The sequence below is a fragment of the Uranotaenia lowii genome, chromosome 3, assembly GCF_029784155.1.
Source record: "Uranotaenia lowii strain MFRU-FL chromosome 3, ASM2978415v1, whole genome shotgun sequence".
Classification (NCBI taxonomy): domain Eukaryota; kingdom Metazoa; phylum Arthropoda; class Insecta; order Diptera; family Culicidae; genus Uranotaenia; species Uranotaenia lowii.
This window is the reverse complement of record NC_073693.1, coordinates 30775387-30800338: the sequence shown is the minus strand read 5'-3', so window position 1 is coordinate 30800338 and position 24952 is coordinate 30775387. Positions and strand designations below refer to the sequence as shown.

The 24952-nt window shown below is 37.4% G+C and overlaps 2 protein-coding genes across 2 annotated transcripts; both read right to left on the bottom strand.

The window, feature by feature from the left end:
- Positions 1-1165: 1165 nt before the first annotated feature.
- On the bottom strand, positions 1166-10569 carry LOC129757193 (venom carboxylesterase-6-like). Its single transcript, XM_055754325.1, has 2 exons — positions 9105-10569; positions 1166-1872 (listed from the first exon to the last, which is right to left on the bottom strand). Exons 1-2 carry the CDS (start codon positions 10326-10328, stop codon positions 1405-1407), a joined length of 1692 nt encoding a protein of 563 aa, XP_055610300.1. The 5' UTR covers positions 10329-10569; the 3' UTR covers positions 1166-1404.
- Positions 10570-21085: 10516 nt separating this feature from the next.
- On the bottom strand, positions 21086-24313 carry LOC129757131 (venom carboxylesterase-6-like). The gene is made up of 2 exons (XM_055754255.1): positions 22974-24313; positions 21086-22899 (listed from the first exon to the last, which is right to left on the bottom strand). Exons 1-2 carry the CDS (start codon positions 24204-24206, stop codon positions 22549-22551), a joined length of 1584 nt encoding a protein of 527 aa, XP_055610230.1. The 5' UTR covers positions 24207-24313; the 3' UTR covers positions 21086-22548.
- Positions 24314-24952: the final 639 nt, after the last annotated feature.

Genomic DNA, 24952 nt, shown 5'->3' with positions numbered 1-24952 from the left:
TATACAATTATATGAGAGTCAAGTTTTTTTTTTAAATTCAATTTTTTCTCATATACGACTTATATGCCCTTGCGTAATACTAATTCCTAATAAGAGTTATTCGCATCCTAATTTCGTATTCAGTCGCATCAGCGTGTATGCTGTTGCTTCGATCAACTGTGGTAAACAAACCGTGTTCATTCGGGAAAATTTGAAAAGTGGCGCCGTGCGTTTTGTCCGTGCGAATTATTTTCTCTTGATTGATTATCGTGTTTAAATAGCGTTATTTCGGTTAAGATTGTTATTAATTTTATGTTGGTTCCGTAGTTTGTTAGTTAAGTACCGCGCCGGGATTTGAGTTTGATGTGAACGGCCAACAACACGGTTTCAAGATGAGCTCGGATTGTCAGGTTAGTGTTTACATTTTTTTCTATATTGGTTTTCCAGCGACCAAAAGTAACGATCTTTTCTTGCGCCCCTAGATGTATCTGGTTGTAAACGGTGACCGGCATCTGCTGAAAGATGGAATTACCCTGATTGGGTCGGGCGATAATGATCGATATAGTGGAATTCGTTTGCAGGATAAGGTAAGTGAATTCCGCCTGCTAGCATATCCTTAGGATTACGGACACGAAGTAATTTCTCGGTTATCTCATAATTACCGACTGCCGTTGAACTGTCTTGATTGGAATGAGTTACCCCAATTTCTCTAATATACCTTAAATAAATTATTCAAAACGGCTTGAACAACGTGAGCAGAAAGGAATTTTGTTGATCTTTGCAGACAATAACGCTTTATTAAACCGTTTGTTGGACGTTGTTTATCAGGAATGGTTCGGGATGAGTGGGCGATGGAAGCGAAAACTTATTCTTTCTCTCCTTAAGAAAAACCCGTAAGATGTGTCAAGATTTGGTGAAATTTTAGCTGCATCCCACTTGTTCTATTGGAAAATCATCACCCAAATTCGGCAGCGATTCCATCGCAATTGTTGTGGAATTGCGTTATCAGTATACTCAGATCTTAAAAAAAATTTTCAACCTGACTAAAAGCTTTCTTTCAAAAATATAAACAAATTTCTATACAGCAAAATGCATAACACAATTGAAAACTTTTTTTAAACCTGACTAAAAGCTTTCTTTCAAAAATATAAATAAATTTCTATACAGCACAATTAGGTACATACCTTCCAAGATTTTTTTTTCAAATTATAACTTTTGTTTGTTCAATAACTTTCATTCTGTCTTTAAAAAAACAACTAAAATATATCAACTTATAATTTTATTTAGTCTGCCTGGAAGAAAGCATTAAAGACGTTCTAATCAAGCACATTTTAATTTTCTTAAAAGCTACCAGCACAAAAGTTATTTTCTAGATCATTGCTCTAAATTCGGATTAATATTATGAAATCATAAACTAATGTTAAATTATAGTTCATCCCTTGTCAATGCTAATTTTTCCGGGACACCTTCGTTGAAATCCATTTGATTCCAAAAATCTTCATCATTCAACTGCTCGGCGCTGCGTAAAGTACTATCCGGGAAGTTTATTTCTAAAAACTGTAGCTTATCTCCTCCATCGGAAGTTTTCGGTATCTCAAAGCGGTCGAATTTGGCCACACTATCCCTCGTGAATGCGCCATACATTTCAACGAACCGCCTGGCCATCAATCGTTCCTCGTCGCTGTAAGGGACATCTCGGCGGAAGTCATTATTGTGTATCAGCCAAACATCTTCGCCATGGGCACAGCCCAGATTTTTCCCGGTCTCGCTCAAATACTCGCCCACACCGAAGGCCGTCTTGTACTGGTCCAGATAAAAGTAGACCGGAATGTACCGTTGCATAAGCCGAATAGATTCAACAACGCCCGCGAAGAACAGACGATTGGACATGAGCTGGAATGAAGAGCAAAATGGCGTTGAAGCTGAGTTTTAAAACTGGTAGACTATTTTTGAAAAAAAAATGGACTACTTTTAGGCGTAGATAGAGTTCTAGAAAATATCTTTGCTATTTCCTCCAAGGACAGATAAGGTTATTTTGTTTTTGCAAAACTATATATCTTAACGGATTTTAATACAAATTTAATTTTATGTTCTTGTTTTTTTTTCTCGCTCTATGTATATCTATATATCTATGTAATAACCAATATGATACTGGCTTATTTTGAATATCAATTGAAAAATAACGATCAGGGCATTTTCTGCATGTGATATTCATCATAAAATCTGATGAGATGTTGATTTCAAATCCTATTCTAAATTATAAGAGCACCTGTATCCATGGTCTTAACAGCCGCTTCAGACTCAAATACCGTCCAAAGCAACCGCATTGGTGTTCCAGTTTCAACTCAACTTATTTTAGAACTGGTATGAGGATTGGTCCAGAACTGAGCATATTTCGTCCCACTTTACGCAGTTCAATACCACTGGACAATTAATAGATAACATGCCTTTTTTTTCACTGGATAGGATCTTATTATAGGTCCAATTCTTGTATAAATTAGAACCAAGAACGGATCACAGGTACAGGCGCTCATAAACAAAGCCTGCGCCGCGGCGAGTCGTTCTCATGGAGCTTCATTTATCCTAGGCTAAATGCGTCTGTAGTGACGTAACTTTTGTCATGGTAACTATGTTTACGAAGAAAAAACTTTACTACTAATGCCGGTTTCGTTTATCTCCACTAGCGTGGGGCAAAATTTTTTCTGAATAAACAAACAGAATCGTTACCCGGGACGATACAAATATATGGTTGCTATACTCACCCTTATGCTTACCCCCAACACTGACAACTTTTACGGGGTGCAACCGCCTGCTAGAGGTGCAAATCTCGGGCAAAACTAGTGGACTTCTGAATTAATAAACGAACACAATAACAGCATCTAGGGCAAAACTCGTGGGTAACTAGGTTGCCACTGCCAATAAACGAAAACACTACAACTTTGCAACGTTTCTTCTAATCTAATGCTCGGCAGCATTTGTTCCTGCTACGACGTTGTCGCTTTCACGGAATCCTGGCTAATATCTCGAGTCAGATATTTGAACCAGATTACGTTGGTTTTCGTTGTGACCGCAGTCCCCGTAATAACAAGAAGAACGCTGGAGGTGGAGTTTTAATATCGGTTCGATCTTGGCAACCGAAAACTCTACGTATGCATGCTGTACATGCCCCCTGATCGCACGCGAGATGTCGCACTGGCGGAGTCCTTTTTTTTCGCTGCATATCCAAAGTGAGCTCTTTCTGCGTCCCCGAAGACGATATTTGCGTCATTGGTGACTTCAATATGCCCGGTTTGAAGTGGTGCTCCAACCTTGGTAGCTTTTTGTACACAGGATCCGGGCGCTCTACATTCTTGGCACTTACTAAACATCATACTAGACTTCCTAGTGTACGGCAACCTTGCGTCAAATTAACAGAGTTACTAATGAAAACGGCCGTAGGTTGGATCTCTGTTATGCTAGCGATGGGTCTCGTGTTCCGGCAATTCGTCATCAGGCAATTCGAAAGAACTGCGTCGACTGAAGACGGTGAAGAGATGTGCCCTGGGAAATCACTATAAGCTCAAATCCTCCCAAACTAAGGATGTATATCGAAGACTGAACTCCGCTTACAAAAAAAAAACCAGTAAGCCTTGTTACCAAAATGATCTTTTCCGAGTACAACGTAACCTTCAGTCCAACTCAAAATAATTCTGGAAGCATGTCAAAAATCAGCGGAATGAACCTGGTATTCCCATTCAAATGCTTCTGGATGGCAACACTGCGAACTCTGATTGCGGAATCAGTGCTCTCTTTGCTCAAAAATTCGACTTCTGCATGAGCACGATTGTAGTAGAGGATGCGGTCATATTTAAAGCAGCTGCAAAGCTCTAAAAAACTTCCTCTCTACAGGACCGGACGGTATATCATTGTCTTTTTAAAACGATTAATGCCTGTTTCACTGACTCCTGTGAAACTCACCTACCCTTCATTGTGGAAGGAAGCTTAGCTATGTTTCCGGTTTCCGGTCCATAACGAAATCACAACGTACTGATGAGAGACAAGACATGCTTTCTTTCGTCCTAGATTTTTTATTGTTTTTAATGGTTACACGGAAAATAAAAAAAAGGTAAAATTTACCTTTTTGCGAGGTGATTTTTTTCCACCCCTCTTTCGAGGTAAATTTTACCTTTTTTTCATTCACCTAGCAAAAAAGTAAATTTTACCTTTTTTCAATTTACCTAGCAAAAAGGTAAATTTTACCTTTTTCGCATTCACCTAGCAAAATAGTAAATAATACCGTTTTCCATTTTACTGATTTAAAAGTTAAATGCTGGTTGGTTTGATTGTTTTCTTCAATAAGAATAAAAAAAATACAAAATTCTTTCAAAAATGATATTTATTTGAGATAAATAGGGACTGGTAATTCGACTTCGCGTTCTTCTGAGCCGCTATGGCCGCTGAATCCACCTGCGTTGCGTACATTCATGGCCTCCTTCGTTCGACTAATCCGGTCAGGTTCGGCTTTTCCGGCTGGAGGATGACGTGGAATACACCTCAAAGCTCTATGGGCCGAACTGAAACAAAATCAATAGTATTATGACGAGAACCAGCACAACTAAATGATATTTAAGAACACTTACCATTCTATTCCGATTTTCACATATTAGGCACAAAGCAAAACTTGTTCCTAGAATGACAAAACAGCTTAACCTCAGAGATGAACCAGCTGAAAGCTGAAAATCTCTATAATAAAGACATTAAAAAAAAAAAGCTTAACCTCAATGAACGGGTTCGGCGAATAGTTACTTTTTTTTAGAAGAATTGTACCGTTTTGTTTGGCTCAATCCAGGTCAATTACACCTCGCTACGAGGTAAGTTTTACCTTATTTGGATTTACCTTTTTTTCTAGGTGAATTATACTTTTTTATCGAGCTCAATTCAGGTGAACTTCACCTCGCTACGAGGTAATATTTACCTTTTTTGGATTCACCTTTTTTCTCGGTGAATTGTACCTTTTTTCAAACCTCGATTCAGGTAAATTTTACCTCACTGTGAGGTGAGTTTCACCTCGAAGAGGTAGAAGTTACCTTTTTGGCTTTCACGAGCGTTCACCTTTGCAAACTCGGTAAATTTTACCTTTTTATTATTTTCCGTGTTATATTTGTCACTTATGCTTTTATTGTTGTTTTTTACCTTTGTGTTATCAGTTATCAGTTAAAGTTATCAGTGTTTTTGCGTTCTTTGAAAGTGCTTGTGACCCGTTTTTTTGTTTGTTAAATCGACGATTGATTTTCGCTCCTGAGGCTATTGTCCGCCATCGCCACCGCTGTTGTTTTGGTTACTCGATTGGCACAGATATTCGGCGAACAGACTGCAGCTTAAACACTGACACAAATCACTATCCGGTAATCACGCGATTTGTCGAATCGAATTTTTTTTTTCGACAAGATCTAACGGCATGGCGTGCGATAAATGCTCGAAGCCGGTAAGTGAAAACGACAGTGTCAGGTGCCAAGGCTTTTGTAGCTTCGTCTCTCACTTCAAGTGTGATGGCCTTAGTCCATCGCTCTTCAAGGCCAAAAGTGAAGTGAGGGGTTTTTTTCGGCTGTGCGAGGAATGTACCAATCTTATGACGAACGTGATTTTCAAACGCGATTTAGCAAGTTTCGAAACTGTGTTTCGTGATATGAGAGAAAAGCATGATTTAGCCATTGCCGATGTCCAAGCTGAGCTAGTGAAGGTTAATGCAAGCTTATAAAAGATTTCTAGCTTTCGTCCGAACGTTTTGTCAAATCGAGCAAGCCCCTGGCCGACCCTCGACAGTCAGCCGAATAAACGTCGTCGAAGGGCCTATGACGAGTCAATTGCAACCCCATTAGTGGGCACTAGAACAACAACAGCAAAAAGCGTCGGCAACCCCTCGCCAACCTCTGTTATCCCTACAACGCTTCGATTTGACTACGACTTCCTACTATCTTTCCCTCGCATCGACAACGAGAATACGGCAACAGTCGTCCCGGCCCTGAGTTCGATTGCGGCGACGAGGTTCTCCAGCCTGTATCGACAGGCAAGTATAAGTTGTCCTTTGGAACCTTTCCACCGCGTGACGCTTTTTCGGTCGTACCAATAGCGCTGACTCCAGCCAGTATTACTTCGGCAACCATCCGCCTAACAAGAACATCTCCAACTATTCTGGGGTTTCGGCACTGGGACACAACGAGCTAGGCACTTTGGAAAACCCTGAGCACTGAGTCGCGCTGATTCCAGCCAGCGTCATCAATCGTCCCGGCCCTGAGTTTGTCTGCAGCGAAGGTGTTCTCCAGCCTCTGAATTCAGGCAAGTATGGTGCACCTTCCAGCACACATCTCTTCAGATCCGCTCCGGGTCCTTTAGATTCCATAACCCTGCTCGCAATTGTTCCTGCTATGACGTCATCGCCTTCACGGAAACATGGCTGAATGACCGCACACTATCAAGTCATATCTTTGGCTCTGATTACGCAGTGTTTCGCTGTGACCGTTGTGCCCATAACAGCAAAAAATCCAGTGGAGGTGGGGTGCTACTTGCCGTGAAGTCGAATCTCCCAGCGCAGCTCATCGACAATAATTTCTGATGCAATCTGGAACTTGTATGGATTCGCTTTGATCTTGTAGACCGAAAATTGTACGTATGTGTATTTACTGTACCTGCCACCCGATCGCTCGAGAGATGTTGCCCTCGCTGAGTCGTTTTCTCGCTGCATCTTCGAAGTTAGTTCCTTCTGCGCTCCAGAAGATGACTTACATGGGCATCAGCTGTCTGGTGTCCCTACTACCAGAACGGCACCATGCGGTTCGAGGCTATCCAGCGGCGCTTTTTGCGTTATGCCCTCAGACACCTAAACTGGCAAGACCCGTTTCACCTGCCAAGTTGCAAATATCGATGTCGTCTCAGAGACATTTGCTCTCTTCAAGCCCGAAGAAATGCAACACGAGCCTCTTTCGTCGCCGATCTACTGACATCGCGAATCGATTGTCCTACGCTACTGGCAGCAATGCCTCTAAGCGTGAGACTTTATGGACTGAGAAACCAGGACCTTCAACTGTATGTTCCCATTAGATTGAACAATTACGGAGCCAATAGTGCTTTCATCTGTGTTATAAAAACATTCAACCGCTTTTCCGAGATCTTCGACTTTGAAGTATCGAGGGATGTTTCCCGAAGAAAAGTTATAAGTATATCAAGAAATCGCTAATTAGATGTAAATTTTTTGTATCTTTAATTTTAAGTCGTCATTTGGACCTATACTTGGTCTGTTGAATGAATAAACAAAAAAAAATCTCTCTTTCCACCACATTGGGTGAGCATAAGGGTGAGTGTCAACCTATATACACTTTACACCGTATTGGTTTTCGTTCAGTTGTGCACCGGTGCACTACCGGTAGTGCACTTTTTGCTGTTTTGTGCTCGTTTATGCGCTCAGTTTTGCACCGGTAGTGAACTGAGCGTAGACGGTGGTACACTCTGAAAATATCCAGTGTGGATCCAGTGTTGCTTGTGCCCTCACCAATACTATCGTGAATTTTGACAGTCCGATGTAAACAAATCGTATGGAAACGAAAACAAATATCAGCTGGTGATGGAGAGACTGCACACTATTGCACGTCCGATAGAAACAAGAAAAATAAACATAAACAAAGCCTGCGTCGCGACGCGTCTTTGTCTGGGAGCTCCATTTATCCTATAGGTAATTGCGTCGCGAAAAATGTCAGTAGAAACGTTACTTTTGTAATGAAAAAACCTTTGCAACGTTTCTTTCTCATCACCTCTCTTTCCACCTCATCGGGTGAGTATAGCAACCATATTTACATTTGCAAGAAACAGTTTGCCACTGTGCCAATGCTCTAAACGAAAATGCTATTAATTATAAATATTTATAAAAATGTCTACTTATGCAATCATTTCTGTGAAGTATTGCTTTCCCACACAAAGAGTTTAAAAGTATTGAAAATTATAATCCTTATTTTAAATAATTTTGAGTTATCAATATTTAAAAAAAATATTCTAAATAGTAGTTTTTATTTCATTTTCATGAATTTTGATTTCTAAACCTTAATTCCGGCATATCGGTGAGAGTATATTCTTGGAGAAAGAGTATCAGAATTGAGAATTGATAAAGATGGATAAAAAAGCCCGATCCCACTTCTTCTTAGTAATGAGATGTTGCGGGTTAAAGTATGGTGTACGTGAATAAGTTTTCCTCGCAAATGGCCTTTTGCTCTTTTCAACATCTATAAAAACTTCTAACTTTTCTATCAATCTTCATCAATTTGCATTTTTAATAATTTTTCAAACAAGAATATTCTCTCACCGATATGCCGGAGTTAAAATTTACGGAATCATTTGAACGGTGGTTCACCTATCTTAAGATTTCTAAATCTGAATCCCAAATTAAATTCACTATTTGGTAACGACTTTAACTTAAGTCTTAGTTTTATTGAAACTGAGTCCATCAGGAAAGATAAGATTGTTAGAGAAGTTCAAGAGAATGAAAAACAAACTTTTTATTTAAAAAAAAAAATGTCGATAAAATAATACTGACTGCACTGTGCTGGATTTGAATCCGCAATCTCCGGCTTTCAAGGTCTAGACTTTAGTGTACCCAGTACTAAACAGACTCTTGTAGTATTAAATTTTTCTAACTTTTCTGAAAATCTAACCTTTCCTGATGGAATCATTTCCAATAAATTGAATATAGGATCTAATTTCATCTTGATTCTGAATCTGAAATATCATTTTTGAATCTTTATCCTGAATCTTATCTAGATATATTAAGAGCAAGTTCACTGGTGTTGGAAAAAAGTTGTAGAAATTTAGACATTTTGAAAATTTTACCATGCAAAAATGTTTTCAAGATCTTTGTGCGTTGTATTTTTTTACACCACTGTTTCTATTTCAGCCGTATGTGATAGAAATATTGCTATTTTTGCATCACAGCATGCGAAACTACAACACGTGTTGTTAAAAAGCTTGAAGGCCACAGATCTTGAAAATGTTTTTGCATGGTGAAATTTTCAAAATGTGCTAAAAGTGACAAAATTTCTACCACTTTTTCCCAACACCAGTGAACTTGCTCTAATAAATATAAAAATATAGGTATTACTCACTCTTATCAACTCCAGAAAGTTATCTTCACTAAGAGGTTCATCTCCAAGGTACCGCTTCCTGATAATCTCGCTGATCTCATTCATCCTAGCTTCGTTCCTTTTAAAACCACTCTTGTAGTCTAAAATCGAGGGCAACAATCGGTTCCACTCTTTCTCGATCCTTTGGAGATACTCCGGTTTGCTCAGGAACTCTGCCCCCGGATAAAGTCCTTCGGCTCCATTGACAGATAACAGCAGGGGAACCCGATCGAATTTCCCCTGCTCCATTAGAGTGTATGGATGATCGGTTAGGAACGGTCGAGGGTTTTCCTTCGATTCATGTTCGATAACCACCCCTAGGGGAGAGAATGGATTGTACAGGAAATCGAATAGGGCCGTTACGGCTCGAACTAATCTCTCTGCGGGTTGCTCTCGAAGACACATCAACATCTCTCGGGTTGATCGAGTAGAACAACCGACAGCTGTGGCGATTTTCTGGGCCTTTTCACTGGAATCCTCCGCTAAAACCCACGGATTCAGAGCTGAGCCACTGTGGCCTATAGCATTTTTAAACTTTCCCCTTGTCATGGGAGATAAATAGAACAGCTGCACACAAGAAGAGCCGGCCGAGTATCCCGTAACGGTTATTTGATCTGGGTGACCTCCAAACAAGTGAATATTTTTTCGAGTCCACTCCAAGGCCGTCGCTTGATCTTTGAGTCCAAAATTTCCCGGAATAACATCATCTTCGGTGCTCAAGAACCCGAGTGGTCCCAGACGATAGTTGAACGTAACCAAAATGAAAGGTTTCTCCAAAAGGTGATCTGGTCTCCAGAAATCTCCACTTCCAAACATTAGAGCGCCTCCATGGATGTGGAAAATAGTTGGCAGAGGTTCCCTGTTGTTACTCAACGAAGTTGTGTAAACATTCAAATACAAACAATCCTCCTCACCGACAAGTTTGTCTTCACCCTGTACATAATGGTTCCACTGGATGCAATTGGGGCCAGGCTTCGACACATCCAACGGTTCCTCCCAAATGGCGTCATTTAACACCGGAGCAGCCAAACGAAACTCTCCCGTTGGAGACTTTGCGTACGGGATACCTTCGAAAGCGTAGTAGTTTTCACGTTTTACACCCCGGATCGGCCCATTCGTCGTTCGAACGATCACCTGGTCCAGCGAAGATTCTACGCCCTTGACCGCAAAAGTAACCGCAATTGCCAGAAACACTCTGAGCCGCATTGTGAACCGAGATTGTTACCTACTACTGAAAGCTCCACCTACTACTGACTAACCGAACCTAGCGAATGCACGCTCTCTGCTGCGTTCCTCCATCTGGACGATCATCGCCCACAGAAAAAATGAAATGGAAAGTTGTTGTTGTGGCGGCCTTTTTTCACCGGTGAGAACTTGTTTCCGACCCGTCGCTGGCTCATTCTCTACCGGCCCATCGGTGGATTTACGCGGCGTGCATCGTTTTTTTTCTATATTTCATTTTGACGGTTCGAATGCAGCTTTTAGCAGCTGTTCCGGAATAAAAGCTTCATGTTCTTCGTACAAATTCTTCACTGAACATAAAATCGTTCATCAGATGTCTGCTAGAAAATAAGCATTTCATACTCCAAGCGGACATTTACACGTGCAATATACCCAAGGCCGAATTAAGGAAGGCAATTGCTACGGGGACCTTGTGAAAAATAAAATAACTTTAACTTCATTCAGAATTCATGTTTTCCATTTTCTGTTTATCTATACCAACTGAAACAGTTGTTCTTAATTGAAAATTATTATCCGTACTCTTAATTTTCATTAATTCAATTAACAGATTCTTATATCGAATGTGAGTCTCACTGGCTTTTTGAAATTTTTTTCCCAGATCATGATTTGAAATTATGATTTTCGTTTAACTTGAGACCGTGAACTGTGATTCTGAACACAGAAAGCTTAGTTCATTTAGAAATCGGACAGTTACGAATGCCTGTTCTAACAAGGAAATAAAAGCAATCTTATAAAAATTCATGAAAAAAATTGAAAACAAAAATTTATCGTTTTTTTTTTGGAAGAGATTTTTCTGCTTTATTCTTGTTATCTCCCATCGCTCGGCCGGCGCACACTTTTTTCAGTCATGTTATTGATCAGTTCGCCCCACTTATACTTCGTCAAATCTGTATTTTGTGTGGCTGCATCCTCCTCTTTCAATTTCCGTTACTTTTTGGCTCAATACTTCTCTTTTGAAAGAAACTGAGGGCAATTTAGTGGATTCAACTGTTTCGAAATTAGCAAAACTTGATTATTTTTGTGCCATTAAATACGTTTCTACTGGAATGTCTGCTGGCAAAATCTGGCAAAAACGAGGGTGTCCAAAGAACCGGGAAAACCGGTAATTCAAAATCGCACCGGAAAAACGAAAAAACCCGGGATTTCAGATTAAAACCCGGAAAAATACAAATGGAAACCAATATTCAATTCTGGTTCCAAGATCAGGAGTTCAACACAAAATTCAGTATTCAGAACTATTATTTATTATTTCCAAGTCAGAATTCAACAGTTCAAAATGTTTATGGTAAGAAAATCATATATTTGGAAATTTAAAAAATACTCTGTTCACTCTTCAATTGCCTCTAGATTAAACTTGCTAGATTGCCCGGTTTTATCCGGGCATATCCGCATATTCTGTGTTAAAATTTAGGGAAGGTGCTGTCCGGCCCGAAAATATTAGAAAATAGTGCAGTTTTTTTCCAGATGCATTCATATTAATTGCAAAATCCAAACGAAGAACTGGAGTTCTCTAGATTGAAAAAAAACTCTCTATTCGGAACACTTTGTTACAAACATTCATTTACAAAAAGAGGCTTGTATTTTAATGTTCCAGTGATAGTGTTTAAGTCAAGAGTTAATCACAAGACACATATTATAAGTAGGTAATGAACTTATCGGTTATTCCCACGGCTCGGTGTCTTTTTTGTAGCTTCATGACAACAAATTCGACATCTCTGAAACTTTGCGGTGTTAATCAGGAATTTAGGAAATCAGGAGATCGATTAATTGGTCTGGAAACAAGGCCGTGCGAACGAGGGGGAGGGAGGGTTTTGGGATTATTTGACAAAAGATTCGAGTTCAGGACGCTCAAATCTACCAAATAAATCATTAAAATATAAGCCCCATAATGCTTCTCCCTTGAGTTATCAAATATATTCTATAAATAAGATTCTTTAATGGTAAGACGTGTTTATGTTTATGAAAATCCTTCTTAAATGGTGAAAACTTATCTTTTTAATCTTCATATTTTGTTTTAATTTTCAAATGATTTACCGAATTTTATAGTAGGGGAGAGTGGGGTATCGTGGGCCATGGGGAAACGTGGGCCACTTTTGATATCTCAGATGTGTGTTGAGATAAAAAAAACTCAAACCAACTGTCATCGGCGTCGCTTTGCGTGAGCATATATTCCTATATGTTGTTAACTCAAATACGCATCATATGCTTCTTTTATTTATCATGCTAAAAAAAGTTAGAAAAAATTACTTACATAATTAAAAAAAACACCTGCTTATTTCATCGATGGGGAACCTAAAGTGCATAACAAAAATATGCTCATACGCTTATCATCTTAGTTTTGTCATGATCTTTCACGTGGAAAAGGAATTTTTGATGAAACATCAATAAGTCACACAAACGCAACCATTTTGCAAATCATAGCTTGTGGGGAATCGTGGGCCACACATCTTAAATCACCTATATTTTTATGTTTTTATACACATTCAGAACTTAAAATACGTTTTTCCTATCTGTGAAGTTTTCTTATGCTAAATGAAGAGTTATGAAAAATATTTTGTCCATCCTATATAAAAATTTTGCCAAAACGTTCGCGAGCCAGGTTTTGGAATCTATGCGATCATACACAGCTCTCTTTTTTATTTCATCATCTGAAATTGCTTTAAAATAACGAAATGAATTAGGAAATCACAGTTTTGGGTCAACTCATAAACTTTGCATGTTATTTGGTCAATTTGGATTTGGTGGCCCACGATTCCCCACCATTTTTCAAAACCAAAAAAATATTGCTTTTTTTCAAACAGTTGGAATTTGGAGAAAATAACTTATTAAAAATTTAAAAAAAATACTTTATGATACCTTGAAAATGTAGAAAACCATACCATTTTTTATTTTCATTTTATCTTTTATAATGAAGAAGTTATGGAACAACGAAAAAAAGTGGCCCATGATTCCCCACTCTCCCATACATATTTTTTTCAATTTTTAAATAAATCTACCGAATTGAAAAGACAAACAATTAAACATTCAGGAAATATTTGTGATAAACTTGTCTATGTTTTTTAATTCTGAATTTTTGGTGTTCTAAATACATTAACCTTTTAATTTTTCCTAATAAAAAGTTCACATTTAAAATCGGGATCATTTTTTTTAATTCAAACACTAAAGGGGAATTTTCCAATCAACCCTTCTCTTGAAATTGAAGAAAGGAAATGTATATTAGGATGAATAATAAATAACAATTGTGATCATTTGCCTAACAATTAATCATGGTTAATTTTTTACCTGATCTGACACTTATTTTCCAATCAAACTCTACATAACCGTAATATTTATTTTATAATAAATTTCAAACCTGAATAATATTCGGCCCGAAAATTCGCTACAGCTTTACACTGAATCAATGATTAAAAAAATGCTCTCTGATTCCTAAAATCATACATCTAAATTTAATTTTGAAGTTCAAATTCATGGGTTTTGAATACTGAAATTCGAGTTTCAACTGCTTTAAAATTAAACCATGATTGTTTTTAATTTCTGCTTGAAGCTTGTTTAGGAATATTTTGATTTCATTATCATGAATTTAAAAATCAAAGTTTTGAATTCCTTTTGCATATTTTTTTTTAACCTTCCTAAGCCGTTCGGGTCAATATGACCCAAAGCAAACTTTAAAATCGTCATAACTCTTTTGAAAAAATCGGAAAAATATGAAATTTGGAACATATTACTGAAACCACGAGATACATAACCTGTAGAAAAAGCAACTTCCTGTGACCACCGGAAATGCCACAACTGGCAAGCCGAAAAAAAAAGTTACACAAAAGCCGTTCGGGTCAATATGACCCGAGAGTTTGCGCGCGTTCCCCTGATGATATATGTTAACCGATTTTCATGATTTTACATTCATTAGTTAGGAAATTTATTCTAGTTTCTGAATGTATAAAATTTCACTTGATGTAACTTATCCGAACGTCTGGATTCTGCTCCGAATGGAAAAAACCCCCGAAAATAATGTCTTCTCAGAATTCCCATATCTTCTCATTGCTTTGACGTATTGAAATTATCTAGTAAGTTTTGAAATTGTGAAAAATAAATCTTTTTAAACATATAGAAAAATTGATGGTCATATGGAATTTTCGGTCGCTAGCGTGGAATTTCTGAAAAAAAGCTTCTTTTTATGAACTTTTGCTTTGCAGTGTTATATCTCATACTGAACCGATTTCCAAAATTCAAATTTTAGTTTTATTTGGATAATATGATAATCATTTTCACTGAATACACTAAGTATCTCAAATATTACTGTTATTCGTAATACGAGAATGAAAACAAGAAAAAAATCGTGATTTTCGAACCCGTCTGTTATGATGCGCACATTTCTCATTTTGTTATCGTGATTTCTTAAAATTTTTCATCAAACCTGCCCATTTTTTTTATACCCAATGATAGATTTTAATCTCTACAATCGATTGATATGCTGTTTATGTGGTTTTTCAAAAATTTGTAGCAACGTTTTCCGAATTTACTAAAAGATATCGGAATTCGTCCAGATTTTCAATAGTTTTGTAGCAAGCAAGCACAACCCCCCGGGAGAGCGTAAATCGAACAAAATCCATGGCTCTCCCAGTCGTGCTCTCGAAATCTGCCGTTCTATGGCAGACTGAAGGAATCGCCAGCATGGTTACTTAGGGTGGTTTGTGCTGATACGTATGAATATTTTTACGTACTTAATTCATAGCTAAGTCATTGTCTTCATCATTTTGATTGTTTTTCAGCTTTTCAAAGTTACAGAGACCTAGTTCAGAATTTATTTTATCTTTAATGCATAGTGTGGTTTCAAAACGACACTTAATTTAAATTATTCCGAAAGCGCGTGGATATTGTTATATGAAAAACAATCACAACCAATATTACAACGATTTAAATCTTTAAGTTTATAATACTATAAATATCGAGTTCTAATTTACATGTGAAATATAAGACAAAATGTGCATATAAGTAATTTAAATCATAATTTGAACTCTTCGTGGTGTTATGAGAATTAAAAGAAGCTTTGAATGAATTAGTGATTGCCATATCAATTTAAAAAAAGTCGTGTTTAAAAAGGTTAAGACATTATGTTCCAGAAAATTGTCATCGACATCTTTTGTTTCAGTGATATTTTTTTAAATAGACATTTACATAAGTGTGATTTTTATGATTTTACTCATGTTTTCTTCAAAAAGATTCATAATTTTAACTTATTATCAGGATTAAAAAAAAACTCCAAATAAATTATAAATAATTTATGATTAAAACATCAGAAATAGTTTTATGGATTCATAATGCTGTGCTTCGAATTGTGAGATCTAAACTAGTTTTTCGGATTTTATTATTTTAATTTTTGAATTTCCAAATATGAATTTTGCAATTCAAATTAACATTTTTCTAAGAGTTCAGAATTGGAATTTATAATGAATAAATAAGTAATTGAAAACTAAGACAAAAGAATTGCTTATTCTTAATTTCAAATTCATAACCCAACAAAAATCAGAATTCAAATTTAAATTTGATAGTTTCGATTTTAGTATCATAAATATGAAACTTACAATTTTGTAGTACGAGTTTTCAATCGTGAGTTTGTTTTATTTTTTAAATAAGGGTTTAAAAAAGAATTGAAAATTGTGGACTTTTTATTCAAAATTCACCATTGGAAGCTTAGTATTGTGAACAATTTCGATTTAAGAGTTTTGAATTCAGAAAAAATAAATTGTGAACATAGAAAAATGAATCATGAATATTGAATTATTTATTCTAAAATTTTATTCTTCATTCGGATTTGAAGTTCAGATTTGAAATCTGAAATATAAACAGCAAATCTTATTTTAATACGTGTTGTTTTGAAATAATTCAAAAATTAACATCGAAATCATTCACACTTGTGTAAAAGTCTTATGTATGTATGTAAATTTTATGTTACAAATAAAAATCAAAGAAGATGCCACCGAAATTATTTTGCCAAATGAGAATTCCAAAACATTTCTGAACTAGGTCTCTGTAACTTTGAAAAGCTGATAAACAATCAAAATGATGAAGACAATGACTTAGCTATGAATTAGGTACGTAAAAATATTCATACGTATCAGCACAAACCACCCTAAGTAACCATGCTGGCGATTCCTTCAGTCTGCCATAGAACGGCAGATTTCGAGAGCACGACTGGGAGAGCCATGGATTTTGTTCGATTTACGCTCTCCCGGGGGGTTGTGCTTGCTTGCTACAAAACTATTGAAAATCTGGACGAATTCCGATATCTTTTAGTAAATTCGGAAAACGTTGCTACAAATTTTTGAAAAACCACATAAACAGCATATCAATCGATTGTAGAGATTAAAATCTATCATTGGGTATAAAAAAATGGGCAGGTTTGATGAAAAATTTTAAGAAATCACGATAACAAAATGAGAAATGTGCGCATCATAACAGACGGGTTCGAAAATCACGATTTTTTTCTTGTTTTCATTCTCGTATTACGAATAACAGTAATATTTGAGATACTTAGTGTATTCAGTGAAAATGATTATCATATTATTAAATAAAACTAAAATTTGAATTTTGAAAATCGGTCCAATTATGAATGAGATACAGCGCTGCTAAGAAAAAATGTTACCTCTTTTGAAAAGTGAGAATTTTTTTTTCCGGTAATTCCAAGATCGCAACCAAAACTCCCATGGGACCCTAAAATTTTTATATATGTTTAAGAAGATTTATTTTTCACAATTTCAAAACATATAAAAAAAATTTTTTACACCAACCTATACTGCAGATATAAGAATTTTAAAATGATGTCTTTTTTCTGTTCAAAGCGTTCTATAGGTCATCTGCTAAGTCAAATCGATTTAAATTTTATATATTTAAAATCTTGAATAAATTACCTAAACAATGAATCTAAATTCATAAATATCGGTCGAGATATGTGACCAGTGGAACGAAATCAATTTACTAGTCAAAACCAGCGAAAAATAATTTGTTCAAAATTTTGCGAACGGCCTAGGAAGGTTAATATTAATTTCGACCTTGAAATTATTTTTAGCTTCAATTCTTCTTCATAGCTCATCGAAGCTTTAATTGTCTCAGATCTAATTTAATGTGAATCTTCTCGGGACCGTTTTTTGCCCGCGTAATTGGGATGAATAAACCCATTGTGCTTGAAATCCAGGAAAAAAAGTTTTTTGCCCGCAAATCCGTGTCAATAAACAACAAATGATGAGGTTAAGGATTTTCACATCTTATAAGCAAGGTTGCCAGAAATCACAGAATTTTGCGCAAAATTTCGTCACAGATAACAAAATTTGATGAATTTCGACGACGAGATGAGAAAGCTTGGTTTCTATTCGTTGAAGAGTGACTGCTGCGTTTACTGATCCTGCAAGCGAGGACTTACTCTCATCCTCAACGTGGATGACATCCTGATTGCCGGAAAAGACGTTTCAGAGGTTATCTGGATCAAGACCTAGCTTGGAAGGCTATTCCAGATGAAGGATCTCCTGGAAGTCAAGACTTTCTTGGGGATGACCATCAAGCGTGACTTCCCGAATAGCGTCATCGAGATTTCGCAATCAGGATACGTTCAGAATGGCTGATTGTAAACCCGTAAGTACACCGCTTGACACAAACGTTCGCTGGACGAAGCTAAATGATGGTGAGGTTATCACCGATCAACCGTTCAAAGAATTGATCGGTTGTCTACAATATCTGGCGACATCTTCGAGGCCAGATATCTGTGCTGCGGTTAGCACGGGGCCCGGACATTCGGCCGAAAGCCGACAGGCCGAAAAATGGCCGAAGGTCGCTAGGCCGAGTGGGTTAAAAGGCCGAAGGATGTTCGGCCGAATAGGACAATAAGCCGAATGGGACATTAGGCCGAAGGTTATTTGGCCGAATATTATTAGGCTGAATGGTCATTTGGCCGAATGGTCATTAGGCTGAATGGTCAACCCATTTAGTTCAAAGTCTTCCATGAAAATGTTCAAGTCAGCATAGTTTAAGTTCCATAGAACAATAAAGTCATCATAACACAAATGTTTAAAAAAAAAACATTAATATTTTATTAGCATTTCAGTAAACCAAACATTGATTAATTGATGTTAACTGTTCTACATGCGAATTTTATATTGTAAGCCGATTGTTAAAAATCATGAAAATCAGTTGAACACTCAATAACTATCCCATACTTGTTACAAATAATAAAGCGCATATTTTGATATGAAATATAAAGTTTAGAGGTCCACCAATAGCAAGATATAAAACATAACTTTCTTGTTTAGCATTTTAGAGCTTAAGTTTTTTCTACAAAGTTATTTATCTCAACAAAACACACAACTTTGCTTAACATGTCAAAGTTCTACAATCTTAACCCAAGGAGATACGGTTAAATTAAAAAAAAAAACTTTACAAAAAGTTATTGTTATTATCGCGCTATTTTTTAATCTCTCCACTTCAAATTTTATATCAAAATATGCGAATTAACAACTTTGCCCAAAACACCTATCTGGTCATTCCTGAGCGAGTTCCTCTAGATTGATGTTCTGCACCAGGACCATTGATTAGCTACGAAAGCTTTCTTCGGTCAAAAAATATCAACAGCATAGCGATAAAGGAAGATAAATCCTAAATTTTACGATTTGTGAAAGTTTTGCAGTTTTATTACTAAAATTTGTCCCAGATCCCTGGGTAATTTTCACGGTTTGACTAATAGACAAAGATTTTTGGATAATTTTAGTAAATGTTACTTTGCGAATTGCTGCTTTTGTAAATTAATGCTACCCACGTACGATAGTTAAAGTGCATAAACCTACACCCATAGAAGAGGTTGCAAAAATCCAATGCCTATTTAGCATATCTCTGTGCCGATAATGCGCTGAAATGTGCACTGTGCCGAAGACGGTATGTTTGAAAAACCGTAACTGGCATAAGGACTCGGCTCCCAACCAAAATGATGACCACTACATTCAAGCGAAACAAGAAAAACCTATTCCTATTGGATAATTCATCCCAGAAACAAAAAAAATAAAAATTAAAACCACAGCGCCGTAGTGAGAATCGAACTCAAATTACCAATCATAGCGTCTTGCCAGACCGGCATTTTAACCAGTGTACTATTCAAGCTTCATACAGGACGAGGGATATTTGTCATAGGCTTTCTGTCACCGATCAATCGAAAAAAACGCACAGCGGCGGCTTCCCGGCGTTTGGCCTTCTTTCAATGCATTCCTTTGTCTTTCGATGGAAACGGGAAAGGGAACGGGAGTGAAGGAACGGGAAACCCATTGAATGAGAACTGTGCTTTGCTTACTGCCTGCTATTACATACACACGCTACATATACACAGCTGCCAAAGCCGGGCAGCTTGTTTTGTTATGGAAACGGGAAAGGGAACGGGAGTGAAGGAAACGGGAAACCCATTGAATGAGAACTGTGTTTGCTTACCGCCTGCTATTACATACACACGCTACATATACACAGCTGCTAAAGCCGGGCAGCTTGGCCGGTGCGTGGTTGTTTGCCGGTAAATTGAAGGAATGTTTTTTTTGTTGCTTTTACTGCATACACACGCACAGCTTGGCCGTGGTTTGCCGGTGCCAGTGGATTGAATTAGAAGGATATTTTTGTTGTTGCTTTTGCTACATTCACACGCACAGTGCTCGGTTCGCTGGCTGCCTGGTGTTGGCCGGTATTTATTTCTATCCTTCTTCGTCTTGTGATGCGATAGGGAGGGACGTGCAAACGTTTTTATTTTGTTTCTTTCAGACATACGCAATTCGGTTAACTTGGGAGATTAATGCCAGTGGGAGCAAATCGAATCAGCACCGGTCGCGTTATCTTCTTGTACCAATGATGCTATGTAATTGACTACACGCCATTGGCACAGAGGCTGAATTTTGGGTGTAAGTATACAGCAATTTGCGGATGCCCGGATATTGTGAAAAAACTACTTGGATTTTGCCCAGTTTTATCCACATTATTTGGAAAATGAAACAAGAAAATCGAATTCAGTTTAAAATTGTTTGTCGAAAATTGGATTTGTGAAAGTTTGTTTCATCAAAAATCAAACCAAAACTTTCCTTCGTATGCTTTAAACATAAATTTGACACTGCTGATGTGTTGCGACAAAAAAATGTGAGTCGTTTTTCTTCACTAGATAAATGTCTGGAATTTCTTCAGATTTGGACAGGATATTGCTCGGTTTTTGGAATGGAAAATTTCAGATTATTTACCCGGTTTTCACCATGTTTTCAAATAATTTGCCAGGAAGTGCCCGGCCCGGCTACGTACAAAAATATTTATACATAAACCTACATTGGACCTCTTCGACTGATGCACTGTTTCGCAATGCATAGCGGCTTTTTTTAAGAAAACATTCCTGCATTGAAATCTTTCTGGCTTGATACACTGAGCGACACAGCAGCGTCGCTAGAGCACAATTTTCTAGCCAGCTCCTTCTCTTTTCTTTAGAGCGAGCGACGTCCACCCGACCGTCAGAGCAACCGCAATCGGGCGCACTCGGCAAAAAGATTTGTGAACGTTGATCGGCTGAGCAGTGCACTCGGAAACCGAAATGATAAAAGTGTAATTCGTTCTCTGCTCTGTTCTGTTTGCGAGGTGTTGGACAAGCATGCCCGCGGCTTTCAATGAAATCGAAGAAATAAGTACAGGGCATTTTATATTTTTAAAAATTAATACAAGAATCTTAGTTAATTTGTATTTTTTATTATTAAAATAATGAAATGATTACATTTCCTATTGCCATCAAGATAAATGCTTCGAGACGTTTTCTCATTTGTTTTTTGTTTTAAAAAATGGCTTAAACCTACAATTCCGCCTTTGTCGGTGCCGGTACTTCAACCGGCATACCATCCCCGAAGTCTATCTGGTTCCAGAAGTCCTCATCACTAAACTGCTTCGATACCTTATCCTTACAGCGCGGATGATTGATCTCCAAATACAGGGTGGCTAGCGAACCGGGAAAACCGGGAAAACCGGGAAAAACTTTGGAATTTCATCTCGTCAACGGGAAACCGGGAAAAAACCGGGAATTTCGGCACCTCACCGGGAAAAAGGTCATGCTTGAGATTTTTTCACGGAATTTAAAAATATTTTCAAAGTTATATCTAATTTTAAGAATAGTTTTTGGTGGTCTTGATATAGATTTATCTCATGAACGCTTATTACCGTTCATTAGTAAACAAATAAAGTTTGAATCGCGTTTTAACAAATTGGGGGGCAATTAGATATCTAATTTTTTCGCTCTCCGCAAGTGTGCTATACTTACAAGCATAACTCCAATGTTGTAAATTTAATAATAAAACTATTATCGACAAAACTAACTACAGTCGAACCTGGATAAGTAAAAGTCCAAAGAATTGAACATTTTTTATCGCTTATATGTCTTATGTAAAAATTTTATCGAAAACTAGCTCCTGCCGAAATATAAGGTCTTTACCCTGCTACAGAATAATTTCTCACATTCAAATGATTAAAGTTCAGCCCTGTCTTATACACGATTTTCTATATTTTCACGAATCTTTAGTCCAAATGACTAGGGTACTACTAAAGTTATTAATTGTTTTGTATATTTAAAAAAAACATTTTTTTTTAAATATGTCTTTGGATTTCCTCAAAAAGTTTAACCGCATTCAGATAATAACTAAACATTTTCCTGCAATCTGATGATTTTGAGTTTTGTAAGACAAATCCCCATTCAAGTTGACAAGCTGATTTGATATTATGTTTCGATGTATTTTTTTTTACATATTTCTATACAAACTATACAATTTTTGTTCTAGAACTTTTTAAAAATTCTAGAAAATTTCACAGTGGCTCAAAGGTGCTACATTATAGTTTCAAGATCAATTGTCCTCATTTTTTTTGCAAAACTTTTGAAATTGTAGAGCAAAACAACGAATAGAGGCCAATTTGTTTAGATTCGTTTTGAAAAATCATGAAAAAAATTGTTACGAAAAGATTACGTGTTAGTAGCAAAAGTATTTGTCATGATTTCCAAACGTTTAACACTTCACGATTTTTTTTTTATTCACCATGGTTTTATATTAAAAAAACGAGAATATAAAATAGGAAAATCATCATTTATAACCGGGAAAAAACCGGGGAAAAACCGGGAAAAACTTTGGAATTTCAAAACGAAAAATCGCTAGCAACCCTGCAAATACTTAACCAAATCCTTCCGATCCAGTCGGGGAATTTTATGTTTCCCAAACATCGGTACACTTTCTCGGGCGAATTTCAGATACATATCCACAAATTTGCTAGCCATCATAAGCTCCTCCTCCGTGTAGGGAATTTCATTTCTCAGCTCGGTTTTGAAAACTAATAGCACGTCTTCCCCATGGGCACAGCCATAGTTCTCGAGACTCTTGGCCAGGTACTCGCCAACGGCAAACTTCGTTTTGTATACGTCGTAGTACAGGTGAACCGGTGCGTAAGGTTGCATCAGTTTAGCTGATCTCACGACACCCGCGAAGTAGAGACGATTTGAAATAATCTAAATGAAGAAAATAAAAAAAAATATTGAAGCTACTTTTTGTCAGAACAGTGATGTTGTTTAAAAAAAGTTACCTTAATGAAATCCTTAAAACTGCTTTCAGATACCTTCCGATTTCCGAGGTATCGTTTTCTTATCGTTTGACTTATTTCGTTCCGTTTGGCTTCATCTTTCCTTAGAGAAGTTTGGTAGTCCAAAATAGAGGGCAACAGTTGGTCCCATTCCTGGTCGATCCTTTTTAGGTAATCCGGATTACTGACAAATTCTGCTCCCGGGTAGAGACCCTCAGCTTCGTTGATCGACAGCAGCAGCGGGACTTGATAGAACTTTCCTTTCTCCATCAATTTGAGTGGATGTTCAACCAGGAAGGGTTTGGGGTTATTCTTGGACATTTTCTCGATCACAACTCCCAGCGGAGAGAAAGGATTGTAAAGGAAATCGAACAGCTGACCAACAGCGGCGACAAAGTCTTTAGCTGACTGTTTTCTCAAACACGCTAACATTTCTTTACTACTCTTTGTAGGACAATCCAAGCTGGAGGCTATCTGAGTTGCTTTCTCCGCGGAGTTTTCTGCCAAAACCCAGGGATTGAGTGCAGATCCACTATGACCGATCCCATTTTTGAACAAACCTCGAGACATTGGTGAAAGATAGTGCAGCTGTACACTGGCAGACCCTGCAGAATATCCCACAATAGTGATCTGATCCTGATGACCACCAAAGTTTCCAATATTTTGCCGAATCCATTTCAAAGCAGTCACCTGATCCTTCAGGCCAAAATTTCCGGGAATAACGTCGTCCTCAGTGCTCAGAAAACCCATTGGACCCAGACGATAGTTGATAGTCACTACAACCGCAGGTTTTTCCATCAAATGGTCCGGTTGATAAAAGTTGCCATTCCCAAACATGAACGCTCCTCCGTGAATAAAGAAGATCGTTGGCAAAACTTCGCCATTCACCGCTTCCAAAGACGTCGTATAGATGTTCAAAAAGAGACAATCCTCTTCTCCCATAACCTTGTAATCGTCTTCGACGAAATGATTCCACTGGATGCAAATCGCGCCCGGTTCCAACGCATCACGCGGTTCCTCCCACCGGGCATCGTTCAACTCTGATGGACTCAACCGTAAATCACCGATCGGAGCCTTCGCGTACGGGATACCTTCAAACGCGTAGTACGAACCTCGTAGTTCACCTCTGATAGGACCATTCGCCGTTTGAACCACCACATACTGTTGCTTATCAGCGGCTAATCCCAGCCCAATCGTTACGCAAAACACAACCAACCCAAAACCAATCAGCAACATTGTAGTATTTACCACCAAGTACTGATAACAAGTCTAGTTATTCGGAAAGATTTCAAACCGGCTTGATTGGCAGTCAAACCGCAACTGTTCGAAATCTATCACTCCTGCTACTGTTAGGCAGCAACTAGCTCTTAAATCTCGTTGTGGGATGCCTACTTACTATTCTTTACACTCTCAGAACCGAACAGTAGCAGTTCTATATTTACCTTTACCCCATCATTGATAAGGCAATTAGGCAACCTAGGTCGTTGAATTAGTGATAAAATGTCACAGTAGCACGCGTGCTAGTTAGAACATCATTGCTGGTGTTGAACAACAGTGCTAGAAGGTGTGTTTCTTACTTATTTTACACCATATTTAGTACAATTTTCTTTAAGCTATCTAAAAATTCAAACTGTTATCCTTGTTCAATAGAAGTTATTACAATATATATTAATAATAATAATACATAGTTTTAAAATTTTGGGACAAACTTTTATTATACTGGACAAAAGAATGATTCAGCTCTTTCTAAGATTTTTTTCAACAGAAGCAATTCATTTGAATAAGAAGTCAAAAGATAGAAGCTCAGCTTCCACCTGTGGATAATGATTGTTTCACAGTTTTCAGTATAGTTTATCGGACATTTGACCATAAATCTTTAAAATGTTTACGGTGAGTTTGATGACTTTTTTGGGATGTACCCCAAAACGTTTGCCCAGAAAGGGTTTTCCCCAGAATGACAAATACCTCTTTGATATCCCAGA

Coding starts and splice junctions, on each gene's coding strand:
- LOC129757131 (XM_055754255.1), bottom strand. CDS start 24,206: ATGTTGCTGATTGGTTTTGGGTTGGTTGTGTTTTGCGTAACGATTGGG. Junction 22,900..22,973: donor GTTTTAAGGATTTCATTAAG/GTAACTTTTTTT, acceptor TTCTTCATTTAG/ATTATTTCAAATCGTCTCTA.
- LOC129757193 (XM_055754325.1), bottom strand. CDS start 10,328: ATGCGGCTCAGAGTGTTTCTGGCAATTGCGGTTACTTTTGCGGTCAAG. Junction 1,873..9,104: donor ACTTTCTGGAGTTGATAAGA/GTGAGTAATACC, acceptor TCTTCATTCCAG/CTCATGTCCAATCGTCTGTT.